The sequence below is a fragment of the Aedes aegypti genome, chromosome 2 (genome assembly GCF_002204515.2).
Source record: "Aedes aegypti strain LVP_AGWG chromosome 2, AaegL5.0 Primary Assembly, whole genome shotgun sequence".
Lineage (NCBI taxonomy): Eukaryota > Metazoa > Arthropoda > Insecta > Diptera > Culicidae > Aedes > Aedes aegypti.
The window spans coordinates 417,470,486-417,491,554 of NC_035108.1; the positions used below are offsets into that span (position 1 = coordinate 417,470,486).

At 37.6% G+C, this 21,069-nt stretch overlaps 1 protein-coding gene across 1 annotated transcript; it reads left to right on the forward strand.

Annotated features, from left to right (window-relative positions):
* Positions 1 to 1,793: 1,793 nt before the first annotated feature.
* On the forward strand, positions 1,794 to 20,910 carry LOC5573697. Its single transcript, XM_001660966.2, has 5 exons — positions 1,794 to 2,047; positions 17,819 to 17,952; positions 19,651 to 19,780; positions 19,860 to 20,396; positions 20,459 to 20,910. Exons 1-5 carry the CDS (start codon positions 1,972 to 1,974, stop codon positions 20,560 to 20,562), a joined length of 981 nt encoding a protein of 326 aa, XP_001661016.1. The 5' UTR covers positions 1,794 to 1,971; the 3' UTR covers positions 20,563 to 20,910.
* The last annotated feature ends 159 nt before the right edge of the window (positions 20,911 to 21,069 follow it).

Consider the following 21,069-nt stretch of genomic DNA (forward strand, 5'->3'; position numbering starts at 1 on the left):
CGAATGATTTTTGTTGCCTATTTAAAGAGAGTTTATAGCTTTTTCAACTATTTGCTCCAGATGTTAACTCCAGTTCAGTTTGCTGCCAAGAATCTAAGATATTTGACGATTTTCGAAAGTTGCCAGAGAGCTCCTTGCAATTTTATATACGTATTAGTATCTTTCTCTTTCGAGTGAACAATACAATAGTGATTTTAAATGGACTTATGTTCAGTCCTTCCTAATCGCACCACGACGAGGAATAATTTAAAGTTGTTCGCATTCTGCTGATGATAACACTATTCGTTAATTAACGGAAGCTACTAAATATTTTTGATGAGAATTTTGAATACGATTATTTGTTAAATGTTTGTCTATACAATTGTATGACCTACCCATGGTCTAGATTGTCTAGCTGCCTCTGGGTATAATACATAAATCGTGAGTAGTGACAAGTTTAAACAAAAGAGAATAACATACGGTATACTTCAGTGGGTTAATCCTTCACAGCGAATATCGTAGGGAAAAATCTAAACAATCAACAGGCGACAAAGTAGATGTTTGAAAAATACTGCAAATACGCTGGATACATGAAGTGACGAAGATCTGGGATTGTTTGGGGAGGGTTCGGGGCAACTTGAACAAGTATCGAAAAAAAAACCGACGAAGATGGAGCTCTACAAGACTTCCAGATCTGGTGTTAGGATACATTGAAATTATCAAGGTACATAGAGAATCAATCATTCAGAGGTGTCCATAATTAATCAAGTTACTGTCAAGCACAGTACATATAATAAAACAGATTAATCCACATTTAGAGAGATCTGATGTTGAGATTCATATTTACTTACCACCAAATAATTCACTTGTGACAGGTTAATATTTACAATACCTAAACAGAACTCTCATCACCATTCACAAGAATGAGAATAATGAACAAGAGAGGTTTCATCAACTTGTGATTGCATTTCCCACCCACAGGACGTAAAAATGTTAACATTTGGAATTACTTGGCCTTAACATCTGACACAACACACGCGACTGCATCGACAACACCAGAACCGATATCGTGCTGATTATCTGTCCAGACGATGGCATCATCTACGACTTGGAAAAAAAATGTTAGGACAACAGCTGATGAGGTAGGCAACATCCGGTTATCTTACGACAAACAACAATGGTTTTCTTCTGTCATGGGTGAGATATGCTTGCTACGTCATTGTTTCAACCATGTCATGTATCACAAATGTTATTGCACATATTTATCAGTACACCGAGAGATTGAAAGGTATCGCAACATCAGCAAAACCTACCACAAGTACGCATTGATCCAAATGATGTCATCTACAGTTTCAGTGTTGTGCTCTCAATAGCGCAAATCACCAATATTTGCAAAAAAAGGAAGATAAATAAATTCACAAATATCGTTCAGTTTTCAATTAGCTAAGTCAACAGACTAAACTAGTGACAAATATTGAAAAATCTACCAAACTATGCCACGGTCAGACTGGAAACTTTCAAAATTTCTCTATCGAACTGTTTCCGATTCATGTTTGAAATATATGGACAAACCATGTTACTTCTCTCACCGGTGTCTGTGAACCGCTTGGGCTGATAAGCCTATTTTGTAGCAAAGTAAAAGAATTGAATGCATGGTTTTCAACCCCCGACGTGAGAAATTCTCTTCGGTTGGGAAAGTCCTCGTGTCTACGTTTCAAAATCATTCGCTTCCATTCATGATACGATCTGTGGTCTTCGCAACAAACCAAGATAAGGAAGAACCGATGGTTTTCAATATATAAGAACCTCAAGGTGCCATCGAAGAGGTTCAGTATTCTTTCGGTCGGCGGCGGAAGAATCTTTCGAGCTATCCAGATCACTTCTCCGGAGAAGGAAGATAAACGGAATACAAAAAGGGGGCCGTCTTTAAGAGTAGTGTCTCGCAGTAGAGTCGTTGATACGTGCGCGTGTGGTCATTGATCGGAGGGCAAAATGTCAATCTTGAAATCAATCGTAACCTTGGCGGTGTGTGTTCAACTGTTCAACCAGGCTGTCGGCCAGTTCACAGGTACATAATGATGTTTGATCCGGTGGAAGATGTTCTTGGGTGTTGCCGTGCAGCAGGAAGAAGAACGCGTCTCGTGATGGCTAGAACTCTGAGAGATTATCAGAAAGTGATAAAGGCTGCTGATGGAGCATGTCACATTGTAAGGATGGGTGTGTCTGACTGTGAGAAGCTGGTGGGTAGAAGATGTGTAGTTGGCGACAGACAGTTGATTTTGACGTTTCCAAACATGCATGTGCCAGTGTGTATCCAAGATGGGTAATCAAAGTGGAAGATAACCATTGTATCTAATCAGAAGATTGTGTCATACAACGATCGCATTTAGGATACTGTTAAAAGATATTGAACACAAAACAACTTTCCATGGCGCTATGACAATTGAAAAAAAAAAAAAAAATAACCAATCAATTTGATAAAATGACATTTGATAAATGACAGGGAAGTTGAAAAAAGGGATACAATCACAGAGAGGACCAATGGAATGGAGTGACATTGACTATCTTAACAACGACAGTCCTACTGATTTTGCATATCTGCTGAATCTTAAAAGGCTGATTTGATTGTCACCTTTTCTTACATGTTTAAATTATCTTTGATTGAAAGGATTATTACATAATTCATTCAAAGAAAACCCAACATTTTTTTATCTTTATTAACGAGATTTATAGCACTAAGCTAGTTCATTGTGTTCTAACAAAACCGTCTAAAAAATGATATATGTTGGTGGTATATTAAATTTATCATTCTCATTGTTAACATTATTCTTCAGTGTAATCAACTCTCAAACATATCTTACTTTCAAATGGTGGACAATGATTTCGTTTTCGCAATTTGGATCATTTCAATTAAATTGAAATATGTGGTCTATTCATGATTATTATTCCAGATGCTTTCTAATTTTTACAGCTTATAAAAATCTTGACTGGAAAAGTCAAATTATTATTTTCACTCACCTAGCTATCAGCAAGACGTCTAAAGCAGTTTAGCTTTCTAAATTTTCATTTATAACTATGGAACATATTTGATAAAACGACAACCAAAGTGGCAATTTTTGACCGGCAAATATTGTTATAAGTTTTTTTGTGTGAAATGTTTCCCATACAAAGTAGATTCTTCGGAATTTGATTCAGAACGATACATCGATTTTTTAAAACATATTCAAGTTCTGAAACCACACCATTCGGAAGTAAAATGTTTTTCAAACTTGATAAAAATGAGGAATCGTTCTAAATTAGTTCTACCTCATTACCCCGAATGCCATGACCCCGTATTCCGTTTCCCCAAATGTACCATTACTCTGAATCACTAGATCTGGGTATTCTAATGCAAAGTAATTGTAAATTCGGGGTTATGGAATTCAGGGTCATTGCATTCGGGGTGATAGATCAGAATCTCGTGACTTATTTATTTTTTATATACTTCTACATGAGTTTACTTCACTGATTCAGACTTCGTTTTCAGTTTGGTAACTATACAGGCTTGAGTTCGATAATATACTCTAGAATTATAGTAGCACGATTTGAACGTACTTACGCTTTACGAGCATTGATTTTCCAAGAATTAGATAATCTCAATTACAACTTTAAGGAGTCAAAAGAATTCCGAAAAAAAAAACAACTACATTACCATTCTAATTGGATTTTCTATAAATAAACATTTAAAAATTTATCCACTCTCAATTTTTGGTTCAAAAACTATTCCAGGAATATCTCAATATAATTAAGGGATTGCTTTACAAATTCCTCTACGAATCACTCCATACCAGATGTTTGAAAAAACACATATATTTTGAATTTGTTTATCGGGATATCGGTCTATTTTGCTCGAAGTAAGAGAGAGCATGGAGAAGAAAGCAATGAATACTAGATGGATACGTACCGTAAGGGAACGGCGAGAGGAATTGGATTAGCTGTTGAAGAGGGAATACCATATGAAACAGTATTACTTGAAATGTCCTTCCTTGTGGCAAACGTCCCCTATGGGAACGGCGTAGTGTGTTTTGAGAATGACACTCAATGTGATGGATTTTTCCAAGGTGGCGCAGATCATTGATGCGTGCCACTAGTTCTCTCTTTCATTCTCCCATTGTTCTTATGAAGCGCAAATAGTGACGTCACTATTTGCGCTGCATAAGAACAGCGGGAGAGTGAAAGAGAGAACTAGTGGCACGCATCAATGATCTGCGCCACCTTAGTAAAATCCATCACATTAAATGACACTACCAAGACAGCCGAACAGCAAGATCAAGCTGAGGGTCATCCTCGCCAACTCAATATACAATTGCAAACATAATATATTAGCAAAGGGCTATCCATAAACCACGTGGTCATTTTTTTCGGATTTCCGGACCCCTTTCTCCCCCCTCATGGCATTTTGCCCATACACAAATTTCAAATTTTTTTCGTACCCTTGTCATTGGCCAGACCTCCCCACGTTTCCCCATAAATGACCACGTGGTCAATGGACTACCATCAAAATGTGTCGAGAGGGGGGACAAAAAATAATAAAATGGAAATTCAGGGAAATTCATCATTTTTTATTCTCATATGGTGAAAAAGAATGTTTTGCTACAAATTTCCGTCAAATCAAAATGTTTGAATAATAAACACGACATTTTTTTATTGTTCGTAACATCGATCGTAAAACATTTTTCATAAAACGGCTTTCAAATTGTACTCTAGCTATTAACAATTTCAAGAAGACTGCGAAAATGTTGCACTTATAGGCAACAAGAAATCATATTTAGATTGTATTGATTTGGTCCAACATGTATGTAACATTAGGGCGATTCCAATTTTAAAAATTTTGTTTGGGATTTTTGTAGATGTTTGCTGGGCTGTGAAGCTAAATAATAGCAAACAAACTCATGACTATCTTTTCTCCTATCGGTCGGATTGAATTGCTCTCTTCGACTAACTTCTTTATTATGGTTTAAAAAAAAAGAATTTTTACTATGGGATGATAAATTTTTACTTACATTCCAGTACTAACGTGCTTGGAACATTTTTTAACATTTCTCCATAGTAATTTCCATATAAACCAACATCGTCTTTGGGCCACCTAGAAAGCTGAAATTTTCACTGAACTCTATTTTTATGGTAAGGATTGTAAAAAAGATATGGGAGATTGAATTTACTTTTTAAATTTTGACTTCCCTGGGCATTAAATGTTATCGTACCTGCCACATGATATACGAATGCGAAAATGGCAACTTTGGCAAAGAAAGCTTCAGTTAATAACTGTGAAAGTGTTCATGAGGACACTAAGCTGAGAAGCAGGCTCTGCCCCAGTAGGGACATAATGCCAAGAAGAATTCACGAAAATCATAAAAAAATCTATTTTCATAGGCCACACTGTTACAGTAAAACAAACAAATTGAGGACTTGTAATCCAATATCACCTGTTATCTCATATAATACAGTAAAGACGAATTTCAAAGCTAGCTAAAAACACGAAGAATAATGTAAACCCACACTTAAAATAAGATATTTTATTTATTTTCTGACTTTTTGAAAATTTTGAAGGGGGGGGGGGAGACAAAAGTAAAAATTCGAATTTGTTCCGGCCTAACTGTGGAAGTGATCAGAAGCTGAAAATCATGCTCTGTGTCAGTAGGGACGTAACACCAAAAAAAAAAAAATAAGAAGAATACCTCAGCCCTGCACGATGGGATGTTTCAACAGTTTTTGTTCAGTGCGCATCGTACCTTCGTGCTGTGCGTACACGAATTCTCTCTGCTCTTGGAACTTTTCTTAAAAACTACCTAAAGCAATAAAACAGTACTTTTCAGTGCTACACAAACAGTACTTTTCAGTGCTAAAATTTAAAACGGTACTTTTCAGTGCTACTTAAACAGTACTTTTCAGTACTATTTTTTCTACTATTGATCCCTTTACGATCCTTGTTTGGACCCGTGCCTTCGATTTTTCGATGGACCCGTTGGCGAAAGCTAGCGGTGGTAATCCTTCTTGGACACCGTCTAGGGAAAAAACCTCTCGAAGGTCACGTCTTTCTCGTTTATTAATTAAACATGGTATCAACAACTAACAAAAGGAAGGGTGAATCTCTGAATTCACTACTTCCTTCCAAAAAAGTGGGTTTTAAAAACTGTCACTACACGTGGCAAGAATGGAAGAAAGGACGCTTCCCCGGAATGCGAACTTTCTTCCAAGGGTGAAATGAATAATTGTATTGAAATGAGCAATCAGTTCGATGCTCTAGACAAATTTTCCGAACACCAAATCGAAGCAGCCTCTAGCCCAGGCTCTTTGATTCAAGTAAGGAAGCAAAGAGTGCCGCCTATCGTTGTCAGTTGTTCCGAATTTGGGGGATTTAGGCGGGAGATCTTGAACTCCATTAGGGGAATCAAGGTTTCTTTCCAAATCGCAAAGAAAGGAGACTGTCGCGTTTTGCCGGAAACTATTAAAGATCGTTAACTTCTTCTCAGACATCTTGAAGAGAAGAAGCACAAATTTTTTACTTATGACGACAAAACTGAACGTTTGTTCAAAGTTGTCTTGAAAGGTCTCTCAAGTGACTATAAGTCACCTGAAGAGATCAAAAATGGAATAAATGATTTACTTGGATTTTCCCCAGTCCAAGTAATCATAATGAAAAAGAGAACCCAATCTGGCATTGTTCGGAAAGGGCTTTCTCAAGAATATTATTTAGTTCACTTTAACAAAAAAGAACTAAATAATATTAAAGCTTTAGAAAAAGCAAAACTTATGTTCGATGGCCGTGTGCAATGGGAACATTTCCAGAAACCTGGAGGAAATTACCAGAACCCCACTCAGTACCGTCGGTGCCAAAAGTGGGGTCATAGTACAAAAAATTGTCGCATGGATGCTAAATGCATGATTTGCGGAGGTTCTTCTCACGCTAAGGACGACTGTCCTGTGAAAGAAGATACCAGAAAGTTTGAATGCGCCTATTGCAAGGGCCCTCACAAAGCTAACTTTTGGGAATGCCCTTCACGCAAAAGAGTCGTTGAATCTTTCAATTTCGAATCTTTCAATTTCGAATATATCTACCCACGGTAAATCCTTTGCCGATATCGTAGCAGGTAATTTGAACTCTTCCCCTATTCGTTCCATGAGTACCCATTCTACTTGTTTCAAATCAAATGGAAAAAACCCTACCGCCACAGGTAACTCTTACCCCGCTTCTTCGTCTACCGAAAATTCCAATGGGAAATCATCAGATGATATGTCTGCCTCTGATTTTAATTTTCTAACTGAACAATTGAATCTAATGATTGATGCAATGTTCAAAGTCACCACTATGACTCAAGCAGTCCAAGTTGGTGTAAAATTTACAAATCAAATTGTTATTGGATTACGTTTTTCTAATGGATCCAAATAATAATTTAAATATTTTAAATTGGAATGCTCGTTCTCTGAATGGAGCTGTTTAATTTTCTTACAGCTAATAACGTGCTTATAGCAGTTATTACCGAAACTTATTTAAAACCTGGATCCAAACTCAAAAAAGATCCTCACTTTTTTGTTTATCGTAATGATCGACTTGATGGGGCATGTGGGGGAGTTGCAATCATGATTCATAGGCGTCATTTGAAACTAAAGTTTTTAAAACTTTAGGTGTTTCTATTGAAACACAGTTTGGTAAATATACTTTCATAGCTGCCTATTTGCCTTTTCAATGCTCTGGACAGCAAGTTAATATGCTCCAAACTGACTTGCGAAAATTGACTCGCAATAAGTCAAATTTTTTAATTCCCAGCCCCTCCAAAAAAATAACCCGTCCAGCCACCAGAAGACGCCGCACGGAGGACCGTGCTTAGGGGAACACATCCATCCTCCGTCAGTGTCAGATGGTGACTGAGACAAACTGACCCACTTCGCAGGCAGCTAGCCTCAAACGACTCAGGAACACGGCAAAACGAACCACCGCAAGAGCAATTGACTATGGCTTATGGAAATCGATTGGACCAACAGCAGAGCACTCTCCTACCTGCTCGGTGTGAAAGCAAAAGAGCGGAAGAGAGTGAAAGCAGATGTTAATATAGATTAGCTAAAAATAGAACTGTATCGGTAAGGAAGATACAGATAAAACTTATTTCGGCACAGTAGTGGCCACGAGCACGGAGTGCCTTAAAATGAAAAAAAAAAAAAAAAAAAGAAGTCAAATTTTTTTGTCATTGGTGATTTTAATGCCAAACATCGGTAATGGAATAATTCTCAAAGTAATTCCAACGGCAGATTTTTATTTGATGAGTGCTCTTCAGAATATTTCTCAATTCAATACCCTGATAGCGCTACATGTTTTTCCTCTTCTAGAAATCCATCTACGATTGACTTGGTCTGAACCGACTCTAGTCATCTTTGTAGCCAATTAGTTACTCATGCTGATTTTGATTCTGATCATGTCCCTGTTACATTTCAAATATCCCATGAAGCGATTCTCAATCCTATCAGCTCCACTTTCAATTATTTACGAGCCGACTGGAATTTATATGAAACGTATGTTGACTCTAATCTTCATGTTAACATTTCCTTAGAAACTAAACTTGATATTGACAATGCTCTTGAAACTTTAACAAATTCCATTGTTGAAGCCAGGAGCATTGCAATTCCAAAATGTGAAGTAAAATTTGAATCCGTGATTATAGACGATGATCTTAAACTCTTGATCCGTCTTAAAAACGTGAGGAGAAGACAATTTCAACGCACTCGCGATCCTGCTATGAAAATTATATGGCAGGATTTGCAGAAAGAAATCAAAAAACCTTTTTTACAATTAAGAAACAAAATCTTTGAAAATAAAATTTCTCAATTGAACCCTGGCTCTAAGCCCTTTTGGAAATTATCTAAAATCTTGAAAAAACCTCAGAAGCCAATACCGGCATTGAAAGAGGAAAACAAATTATTGCTAACTAATTGCGAAAAAGCTCAAAAACTTGCTATGCAGTTTAAAAGTGCGCACAATTTCAATTTAGGACTTACTAGTCCAATTGAAAATCAAGTTACTCAGGAGTTCGAAAATATTCTCAATCAAGAGAACGTTTTCGAAAATGCCTGGGAGACTGATTTGAAAGAAATGAGAACTATTATTAGAAAATTCAAAAATATGAAAGCTCCTGGCGATGATGGAATTTTCTACATCCTCATCAAGAAACTTCCAGAAAGTAGCTTATCATTTTTAGTTGATATATTTAACAAATGTTTTCAATTAGCATATTTTCCTGACAAATGGAAAAATGCTAAGGTTGTTCCAATTTTAAAACCAGACAAAAATCCTGCAGAAGCTTTTAGCTATCGTCCAATCAGTTTGCTTTCCTCCATCAGTAAACTTTTTGAAAAGATTATTTTGAACAGAATGATGGCCCACATCGATAATTCAATTTTTGCCAATGAACAGTTCGGATTCCGCCATGGACATTCGATCATTCATCAACTTTTACGTGTAACAAATTTGATCCGTTCCAACAAATCTGAAGGCTATTCTACTGGTCCTTCTCTTTTTTTTTTTTTTATTTATTTATTTATTTACTGCTCTTTTTTCTCTTGGAGAAGGGAAAAGCCCGTGAGAGTGTAGCTACTTTAAGCCACTTCTCCCATAGGCATAAAACCTTCTCATCTTTTCAAAAAAAATAAGTATAATTCAACGATTGAGCGATAACTGCACTTCCAATGAGCGTCACTCTTTGAAGGAAGCGCTATAGTTTAGAATTTTCACAAACTTTCAATTCACATTATAAATATTTATGAGCATTGATCTTTACTGAAGTTGGTGGCAAGCGATGGGTGAAGTGATGAATGGTGGCGATGGCGGCGGGTGGCTGGCGGCGGGTGGCTGGCGGCGGGTGGCTAGCAGTGGGTGGTGGTGATTGGTGGCTGGCGGTGGATGGTGGCGAAGGGTGGTGGTGGCGGGGAATGACAAAGAACAGATACGGAAGTGGCATTAGAAAAAATGCATATTACAATACAAATTGCTCAACTTTCTGCTTTAGTGCATTGCGTACAAAACGTTTGAAGTGAAACATATTCTGGAAGCTCTTACAGTTTTCTGGTAGGGCATTGTAGAGTTTACTACCAAAATAGGTGATTTTTTTCTTCCCAAATTCCGAATTGGGTCGAAATAAAAAAATATGGTTGGCCTGCCGTGATGAGCGACTTTGTTGACTCATATGGAGGACCGTATTGTGGTGCGTCGAAGTTCCCTTGACGATTTTTTGCATCTGTACCAATACTTGATATTCGTATAAGGCTTTTATTGGTAACAGTGAGTCATTTCTATTCGAATATAGATTGACGGTGGGATACAGCAAAGGTTTGCGTAGCACTATTTTAAGACAGCGGTTTTGTAAAACTTGAAGTTCGCGTAGATGAGATTTGCTGGCAGAACCCCATACAGCTGTTACGTATTGCAGTCGTGAGTGAACCAAAGCAAAATAAATCTGCTTAAGACAGGTTTGAGGCATAAAGCTGGATATCTTCCGTAGTATTCCACAGAGAGAGCTAACTTTTGATTTCAATTTGTTGATGTGTGCTGCCCAGCTCATTACAGAATCAATAGTGAGGCCCAAAAACTCGTGCTGATACACCTTATCCAGATTATGACCACCGATAGAAATCGGGCCGTGTGCAGGAATTTTTCTTCGTGGAGTGTGAATCAGCATGTATTTGGTTTTATTGAGATTAAGAGACAGCACGTTCTCCCCAAAATACTCTAATAGCACTTCAAGATCCATTTTGATTTGGTTAAGGATAGTATCGCAATTCGTACCGCGGTAAAAGACTGCGGTATCGTCAGCGAAAAGACGGAGTTTTCCATGGAGGTTCAATCTGGCGACGTCGTTGACAAACAAAAGAAATAATATGGGCCCCAAATTACTTCCTTGTGGGACTCCAGTAGTCACGAGGCGAAGCTGGCTTTTATGTTCTCCTATTGATACATACTGATGGCGATCAGTAAGGTAGCTTTTTAGCAGATCTTTGGCAATCCCTCTTATTCCATATGACTCCAACTTTCGTAGCAGCAGGTCATGGTCAACCGTGTCAAAGGCCTTTTTTAAGTCGATGAACAAAGCTCCAACTATCTGCTTGTTGTCTAAAGCGTCATATATTTCGTCTACCAGTTCATGACACGCAGTGAGTGTGCTGGATCCTTGTCGAAAACCATATTGCTGGCCATATGTTGTTTTGTTGAAAACTCTAGTATTCTGGAGACAAGTAATTTTTCTAGTAACTTATCAATGATCGACAATGTAGAAATTGGACGATAGTTGTTCATGTCTTTTGGATCTCCGGACTTGAATACAGGTATGACCCGCGCAATCTTGAGACAGTCGGGAAATTCACCGCTGACGATAATTTCATTGAAAGTTTCCATCAGTAGCGATGCGAAGAAACTATGGTGATGTTTGATGAATGATACTGGTATGCCATCCGGTCCTGCTGACTTCTTGGAATCCAGTCGATTGATCAATAATATGATCTCGTTTCTCTTCTAGACATAGAAAAAGCATTCGACAGTGTTTGGCATGAAGGTTTGATTGTAAAATTAAAAAACTTTAATTTTCCAACAAACATTGTTAGAATAATTCAAAGTTATCTGTCAAATCGTACACTTCAGGTTAATTATCAGAACTCCAGATCTGAAAGACTTCCTGTAAGAGCTGGTGTTCCCCAAGGCAGCATTTTGGCAGTTACCTCAGGGATGTCAAAAATCTTTGTTTGCGGATGACACAGGCCTCTCCGCCAAAGGACGTAGCCTGCGTGTCATTTATAGTCGATTGCAAAAAAGTTTGGATATTTTTTCTTCATACTTGCAAAAATGGAAGATTTCTCCTAATACTTCCAAAAATCAACTAATTATATTCCCACATAAACCAAAAGCTCTTTATTTGAAACCTTCAAGTAAACATGTTGTCACGATGAGAGGGGTTCCAATAAATTGGTCAGATGAAGTTAAGTATCTAGGGCTCATGCTAGATAAGAATTTAACTTTCAAAAATCACATTGAGGGCATTCAAGCCAAATGTGACAAATATGTAAAATGTCTCTATCCCCTTATTAATAGAAAATCAAAACTTTGCTTAAGAACAAGCTTTTGATATTCAAACAAATTTTCAGGCCAGCCATGTTGTATGCTGTACCAATATGGACTAGCTGTTGTAATACCAGGAAGAAAGCTCTGCAAAGAATTCAAAATAAAATGTTGAAAATGATTCTGAGGCTTCCTCCCTGGTATAGTAGCAATGAGTTACATAGAATATCCAATGTTGAAACATTGGAACAAATGTCAAATAAAATAATCAATAATTTCAGGCAAAAATCGTTACAATCTTCTATTGCCACGATTAATGCGTTATATGTTTAGGTTAAGTTAGGTTAAGTATATTCAAAGCGTTTTTTTTCTCTTATAAGCAGGTGAAATCAACTCACCTGTAAAAAATCTGAACTGCAACGGCAAATGAAACGTAATATATTGTTAACAAAATGTTAACCTTCCGTCAGTCGCTTAAAAAAAAGTTACACCAGCGGTCGCATCGTGTACTGAGTACACGCGGAGCAATTTTGATTGTCAATCTAAAGCTACGAAAGATAGAGTATTGATGTCTTCGGCAAATATCTTCAGTCCAACGGTACCAATTGGTCAGTGGACAAATGAAACTTTGAAAACATCCTATCCTTCCAGTGGCCATCGGATTGTTCCCCGGGGGAACCGATGAAGTGGACATTTCGCAATGCAACATCTCGAACACAAATATCTCAGGATCTGGATTTTTTAGCAAAATGGTGTCTTCGGCAAAGTTGTTCAGTAGGTCAAGGACTTACATGTGATAGGCTGCTTGTTTCGGAATTCTGGCACCAGTTGGCGCTAGTGAGCATGTAATTTTTAAAACACGGATATCTCAGGATCCTGATTACCTAGAAAGATCCGGTCTTCGACAAAGTTGTTTAGTAGGTCAAAGACTATCATATTATAGGCCATCTAACTTGAAATTCTGCCATCAGATGGCGCTAGTGAGCATGCAATATTTCAATCACGAATATCTCACGATCCCGATTTTTTAGAAATATGGTGTTTTCGGCAAAGTTGTTCGATAGTTCATGGACTAATATGTGATGATCTTTTCGGAATTCTTTCGCCAGATGGCGCTAGTGAGTATGACATTTTTTGAACACAGATATCTCAGGATCCCGATTACCTAGAAAGTTGACGTCTTCGGCAAAAGTATTGAGTACGTCATGGTCTAGCATGTGATAGACCACCCAACTAGAAATGCTACCACCAGATGGCACTAGTGAGTATGATGTATATTGATCGCGGCAATCTCAGGATAGCAGTACCATACCGAAATACCGTAGGGTGGGTGCGGGGAGATAAGGGTCTGAGGCCAAGGGTAATGTCGATGCACTGTACACCACTTGAGCAATTCAACAAGATTTGCTCAAGTACAGAGCATTGGCTGGTTTTAGTGGGTTGTCATTGGTGCGGCAACCCCATACTGCCTGAGTTATCTTCTCAGGCGTCAGTTTGCAGATTCTCAGATATTCTCATTACTAACAAATATTACATATTCGGCAAAGTTGTTCATTAGACAGAAGCTTAAATTCGAAGGACCCCAAACGCACACAGCAATACAAACACCATAAGAAATCTTGGATAAACAGGTTAGGAAACACATTTAGGAATTATATTTATTTTCCTTTCTTTTTTATAAAATTCGTCCTCCTATTCCTCCTATTATACTTTTAACATAGTTTTTTTTATAGAATCACTTTACGAGTTGAGTCTTCGTCGAGTCTAGTATACGATACTGAAGACGGGCTTACAATGGAGATCGAAATACGCGTATCTGTCAAAGGATACACACTCTAGTGGAATTAAATGATACAGTACTAAATTCGGCTTTCATTCACTTCACACTACTTGAAGTTCAAGATTATCAAGAAAGTAGGGTTTTTCCACAGAATCACCTCGAATGTGATAGAAGAGTGCATGGTGACGTCACGAATAATTCCCCTTCCCTGTCCCTCTCTCATCACGCTCAATTGACTGTCCTGCTCTTTGAAATGTACTGCTGGAATTGTTTCGATTTTTTTATATGGAATTGGCGTTCACTGCTGGAATTGCTGACATATGTTTTATATAGAGTTTTGAGGTTATGTCAGGCGTGCAACGATCTATAGTTATTGCCTGTGTTGATTATAAATAAATTCAAAATGCTCTCAGCGCTTCTCTAGTATAATCATATTCTCTGGGTTTATCATTATAGTCAACACTCATACTATCTGAACAAGAAAACAGAAAATCATCCTTCAACATTGATTTTCTATATACTTTGTTCATAATTGATGCTATATCATTACAAATTTGTGAAACACTTTGGCATGGTGTAGAAAACGAATCTTACCAAAATCGAACAGTTTTATTATGTTGTGAAAAATTCGGTTATCCGACATCTCGGTAGATTATGTTCCGAGATTCGATATTTGAAATTACCGAATTCTCAGCTCTTGGGTTCTTGGCGAAATGTTTCGTATGGATCATCATTCACCTGTATATCGCGTAGATATAGTGCGTCTTATGTGAGGAGAAATGCTTTGCGTTTTACGAAGTCTTTTCACGCAACATAATCAATGTATTCATCAGAAGTTCGATTAATAGGCCAAATATAAAAATAAGATTGATCAATTTGAATCTAGAGTTTGAACGATAATGAACCTTATATCTTTCGTTTATTTTGTGTTTTCGTTTTCCACTGGTGGCGAAATATTTTAACATTTGACAAAACGTGCACTGATAACCCAAATGATCAGAATCATAAGATATTCAGAAAATAAAAAACTCGCTTTCGCCGGGTTGCATAATTCCAAATATAATTGCCCACAGCATGTCAGCACTTTACTAACTGAATACCTTTGAAGAATAATCAGGAACTCGAGAATCTGAAAATCGAGAATCGAAAATCGAGAAAAAAAATAATTAGGACCTCTAGCGTAGCCTGATGGAAGTACATCTAGCATCCCACTCCATTGTAAAATTGAATGCGGAAGAATTTTGAGTATATTTTACCCCTTACACGTTGGCCCGTGATATACAGAATAACTTGATCAAAGACGCCATCTTTCTAATCTAATGTTCTGTGAATTTTTTAGCTTTTTCGGTGATGATTTATATGGAAATTACTATGGAAAAATTTTGAGAAATGTTCCAGACACCTTAGTACTGTAATGTAAGTACAAATTTATCATTCCATACTAAAAACTCATTCTTCAAACTCTAATGAAGGATGTTGCTGAAGAAACAAATCCCTTTTGAACTAAATTGTTTGGGATTTTCTGGGAACAATTGCAGGACTATAATCCCTTATGAAGCTAAATAAAAGCAAACAAACTCATGAATATCTCTTCTCCTATCCGTTGGAATGAATTTATCTCTTCAGCAAATTACTTCATTATAGTTTGACGAATGAGTTTTTACTATGTGATGATAAGTTTGTATACTTACAATCTAGTACTAACGTGTTTGGAACATTTTTTTTTAATTTCTCTATAGTAACTTGCATATAAGCCTACATCGTCTTTGGGCCACCTTTTGATAACCACCTAGAAAACTGAAAATTTCACAGAACATTATTTTTATGGTAATTATAGTAACAAACATATGCGAGATTGGATTTTCAAACTTTTTTAAATTATGAACCGCTCTAATAATCAATAACACCATGTAGTGGAAGAATTGCGAATCAAACGGCACATCACATGTTTAGTCCTTCATATACTTTACAGCTTGCGCCGATCAAAATTCAGCATGCTCACTAGCGCCATCTGGTAGTAGAATTTCAAGTTGGGTGGCCTATCACATGGCATATCACCTACTCAACACTTTTGTTGAAGACGTCAGCTTTCTAGGTAATCGGGATCCTGAGTTATCTGTGTTCAAAAAATGTCATACTCACTAGCGTCATCTGGTGAAAGAATTCCAAATTAAATAGATCATCACATATTAGTCCATGAACTATCGAACAACTTTGCCGAAAACACCATATTTCTAAAAAATCGGGATCCTGATATATTCGTGATTGAAATATTGCATGTTCACTAGCGCCATCTGATAGCAGAATTTCAAGTTAGATGGCCTATAATATGATAGTCCTTGACCTACTAAACAACTTTGTCGAAGACCGGATCTTTCTAGGTAATCAGGATCCTGAGATATCCGTGTTTGAAAAATTACATGCTCACTAGCGCCAACTGGTGACAGAATTCCGAAAAAGCAGCCTATCTTACGTTAGTCCTTGATCTACTGAACAACTTTGCCGAAGACACCATCTTGCTAAAAAATCTAGATTCTGAAATATTTGTGTTCGAGATGTTGCATAGCGAAATGTCCACTTCACCGTTTCCCCCGGGACACATTCCGATGGCCACTGAAGGGTGAGGATGTTTTCAAAGTTTCATTTGTCCACTGTCCAATTGGTATCGCTGAACTGAAGAAATTTGCCGAAGACATCAATATTCTATCTTGCCTAGTTGTAGATTTATAATCAAAATGCTCCGCGTGTACTCAGTACACGATGCGACCGCTCGTGTGACGGGCCCGGTAAAAAAAAAGTTACACGAGCGGTCGCACTGGTGTACTGAGTACACGCGTAAAAACTTAGGTTAGAAACACGAAGTTTTCGAATACTTTTCGTTGATTTTTTCGAAAAATTTCTTTCCTTCAAGCAAGAAGAAGAGTAGATCTTGGAATAGGACCAACACTCGGATCAATTAGAAGGGGTTTTCAACGTGTTTTTCGAGTTTTCGCAATGTGCGTGTACTCAGTACACTAGGGCGACCGACGGTGGGTTAATAAAATCTTAGATTTGTTCTACCAAATTAGGATGATAGTGTTGTATAATAACACAGAACACCTAGATATAAGAAATAATGAATGTAATGTTTGGAATAATACTAATAAAAAAAAAAAAAAAACAGTTTTTGTTGGCGATAAGACAAAAGATTTTTTAAAGCAATGGTCACTGTTGGGTCGTAGACTAAGTCATTTCCATTTTAATTACATGCGAAACAGAGTGATTTGTAATCGTGACCAGGTAATCCATATGATTGTAGGCTATTTGCACAACTTTTTATACATACACTGAATCCTAGATAAGGTGAGGATGAAATAAGACTTCACCTCAATTTTTCCAGAATATTGAAGAATATGGAATATAAATATCGGGCCTTCCTTAGCCGAGTGGTTAGAGTCCACGGCTACAAAGCAAAGCCATGCTGAAGGTGTCTGGGTTCGATTCCCGGTCGGTCCAGGAACTTTTCGTAATGGAGATTTTCTTGACTTTCCTGGGCAGTATCATCGTACCACACGATATACGAATGCGATAATAGCAACGTGGACACTGATTTCCTTAGGTTCTGCAAGGCTCAATTATAGTTTATCAACTCAAAATCCTAAAACTTCATCGGTTTTCAAGGAGCATTCCTCTGTTTCATTCCCTCTGAAACGATGATATGCCGGATGCATGATGTCGATAGCTTGCCCCAAAGGAAATAATCCGTTCGTTCCTTCGTCAAACTGCACTTGTCTGAAACGCATAGTAAACGCACCCATCACGACACTCGACGGTAGTCCTCTCTAGCAAGGTAATCACCGTTGTAGAAGTGGACGATGTTCATCTAGCTAGCCACCCTGCTCGACGCGACAGTTCAACGCAATCCCACTCCTAATACCGCCACCAGCCATCACATCATCGATCCGCAAAATTTCTCATTTTCCGTATTCTCGGTTCACCAACAGGACCCACACTAGCCTGCGGTGGAACATCGCTACTGAAAACGACCACATTGATCTCGCCGGCTCAGATTGGAACTAATGGCGCTGCCACGAGCTGCAGCTACAACATTCGCGCCATTAATTTACGCGTCTGTCAGGTAGGTGTTGGAGAGTAGCCGGGGAGTGGTCCTTAACCCTTTGTCTGTGTTTTGGGGTATATATAAACCAATTTATTTAAATTAAGGTACAGTGGGGGAAGTGTATCAGTGGGGTAAGTGGATCATTTGTCAATATTAAGCATAAATACTTGAATATGTTGAATGTTTTGGCACCATTGATTCGTTTCAGGTTATATTCTTACGCCCACACTGGAACTATTGCAAAACTTGTAGTACACGTACACTAACACAAGCAAACTTGTTAGCTGCAAAAAGTAATTAATTTGAAAATTGTTTTTCATCAATCAAAAATTGTATTTCTGTCTAAAATAGAATTCTATTATTTTTTTCGACACATGGTGAGCATTTAAGTTCTAATTGAATGAATCACAATGAAAAATACGTCATTTTTTATAAATAAACACAAATATTATGAACAAATTACAGTTACCCCTACTTTTTAATGGGGTGGGGTTAGTGATTCAAGAATAATTATCATTTATAGGCAGACTGCTTACGAGAATTTTAATAAGCTTCAATATCCGCAAATGTTGTTTTCCTTTATTTTTTTTCCATTCCATGCTTGAATTTGTCAAATTGACCATAGAAAATTTGAATTAATCCACCTACAAGTTTTTTTAACCTTTCTGGTATAAAAAAATATAAAAGAATAATGATTTCAAAATTTACATGAAACTTTTCGTGGTTTATCTAAGCTGAGTTGTAAAAGAGCAAAATATATTAATTTTCCACTCGAAAGCATAGTATCGTACCTTATTTGACCATAAAAATTGTTCTAGACAGATGATATACATATATTCATAAATAAAATAGAAGGATTTCAGCTTGTTATTCAAAAGTAAATGTAACTAATATTTTTAAACTAGAAGTGTTTTTCGAAAATATCGTTAGGATTAATCCTACAATACTTCTGTATAACTTATGCGTATGAATGGATGAGTTTTCTTCAATTTTTTCTAGTTACAATGATTTGTTTTGTTCAAATTAGTATGAACCAATGTATACATACTTTTTATTATGTTTTGATTAAATAAAGATACTTTTTAATTTTAAAGTATTAAAATGTTACATTACTAGCATTAATAACAAGAACAAGGGTAATATCATTCTTATTAAACATAATCACACTACATTTGTTTCGAGAACAGATTTTTTTTAAAGGTGATCCACTTACCCCACCATGGTGGGGCAAGCAGATCATTTGGCGCAAATGTTTAAATCTCTCATGCTCAATACATAACAAACATAAAATCGAAATAAATGACGATTCGGAGTAAAATAGTCCCTCATTTGTTATCCACAGAAAAAAGTTTGAGTTACATTATTCACGTTAGCTGTACATAACAATGAAGTTAACTATTGATTTTTCTGTATCCACTTACCCCACGGTACCTTACACGAAGTTATCACGATTTGATTCTGGGGTCAATATGAGCTCAAGGCACAGACAATGTATCTTTTTCTTAGCACAGACAAAAGGTTAAATGACTGTGAATCGGCCGTTGCTCGGATGCTGCTATGCGATTTGGATGACCAACTTTGGTACGGGACGACATGATATTTCAAATTTAAATTCAACACCACACATCTCCCCTACCCTTCACGAACCCTAGAGCAATGTCGTCCTGGTTTTCCGAATCTCCGGTTGATTGACCTTTCTCATATTCACACCCACAGCTTCGCCTGGACTTCAACTCGTTCAATCTGGCACCGCCGTCGTTCAACCCGTACCCATCCTGTCAGATCGACACACTTTCGATTGCGAATTTAAATTTCAATTTGTGCGGTGAAAACAGCGGACAACACAGTAAGTTATTAGATCAGAGAGTCCGGTGCTAAATTGGATTTGCGGCTAAACGAATCTCACCGTGTTTGCCTTTTCGCAGTTTATGTGCCGTTTTCTCCTACACTGGCAAACATGACATTGGCCATTAACTTCAACATTGGCTCAAGGACTCCAGGACAAGTAGGGCCCTACTGGAACGTACGAGTACAGCAGCTAGAGTGTCCAGTAGGAGCAGCGTACGCTTCGAAAACAGCCATCCGAACGGAGTCATTGGTCAAGACCTTCCACAACGATCTAGGGGAGCTTGCTCCAACGGGCTGCCTCCAGTACTACACTGCCCCAACTGGCATCATCAAATCCTTCAACTTCAACAATGGCGGTCCATACATCGGAAACATGAACTATGCCATCTGCTTCCGACGGACACGCACCAGTTCAACACTAAAACTATATGCCGACGTGTTTGACCTTGCCGCCGGAGATGCCGCTGGATATGATAATTCGTGCTATTCAAACATCGCCACCCCTGGACGGTCAGAAGACTTCCTACACATACCGGAAGGTGTTGCTCAGATGGACCAAACCATACGGGCGAATCGATTCTGCGGTCAGAGCTTGAATCAGAAATCAGTGGAAAGTAAGTTACTATACGATCTGAATAACTGAAATGTGGATTGACCGTTTTATTGTCTCTTGTAGGTACTACACCAGGACCATTCGTTCTTAACTTCAACAGTGATTCAACCTTCGGGGCCAATGGAGCAACTGAAACCGGATTTCAAATATCATACCAAATAGTCTGACCATGAGCAGAAGACGGCACTTAGCAAGGACATGCGAAAATCAAAATTTTTATTTATTTTTCTTCTGTGAGGTCATTTACCTTCAAAGAGACTAATGATTGAATAATAACACATTTCTGGCAAGCTGAAAGAGACATGGATTGGAAACTCTTACTTTATACGTTATGTTCTATTCATGTGTACCTGTGTCGAATGAGGAAGTCATTAAATCCAGCAGCACTCGTGCGAAAACTTCGAATACAATTAAATATAGCGCGTTATGTTTTTTTTTCGGATAGTGGTAATGATAGTTAACTCGTTTGTATGTTAAATTAAAGAAACAATATAATCTACGCTGTTTATTGTAAATAGTATTCGCATAAAGTTAATTCACTGAAGTTCAAATGAGGAGTTGCTTCACGTAGTCATGTGGACATCAGATGTTTCATTCTTTTATATTGCTGTTTACGTTTGACGTGCAAATCACGTCTAACTGGGCTTCAAATGCGGTAACACAAAGTAGCCAAG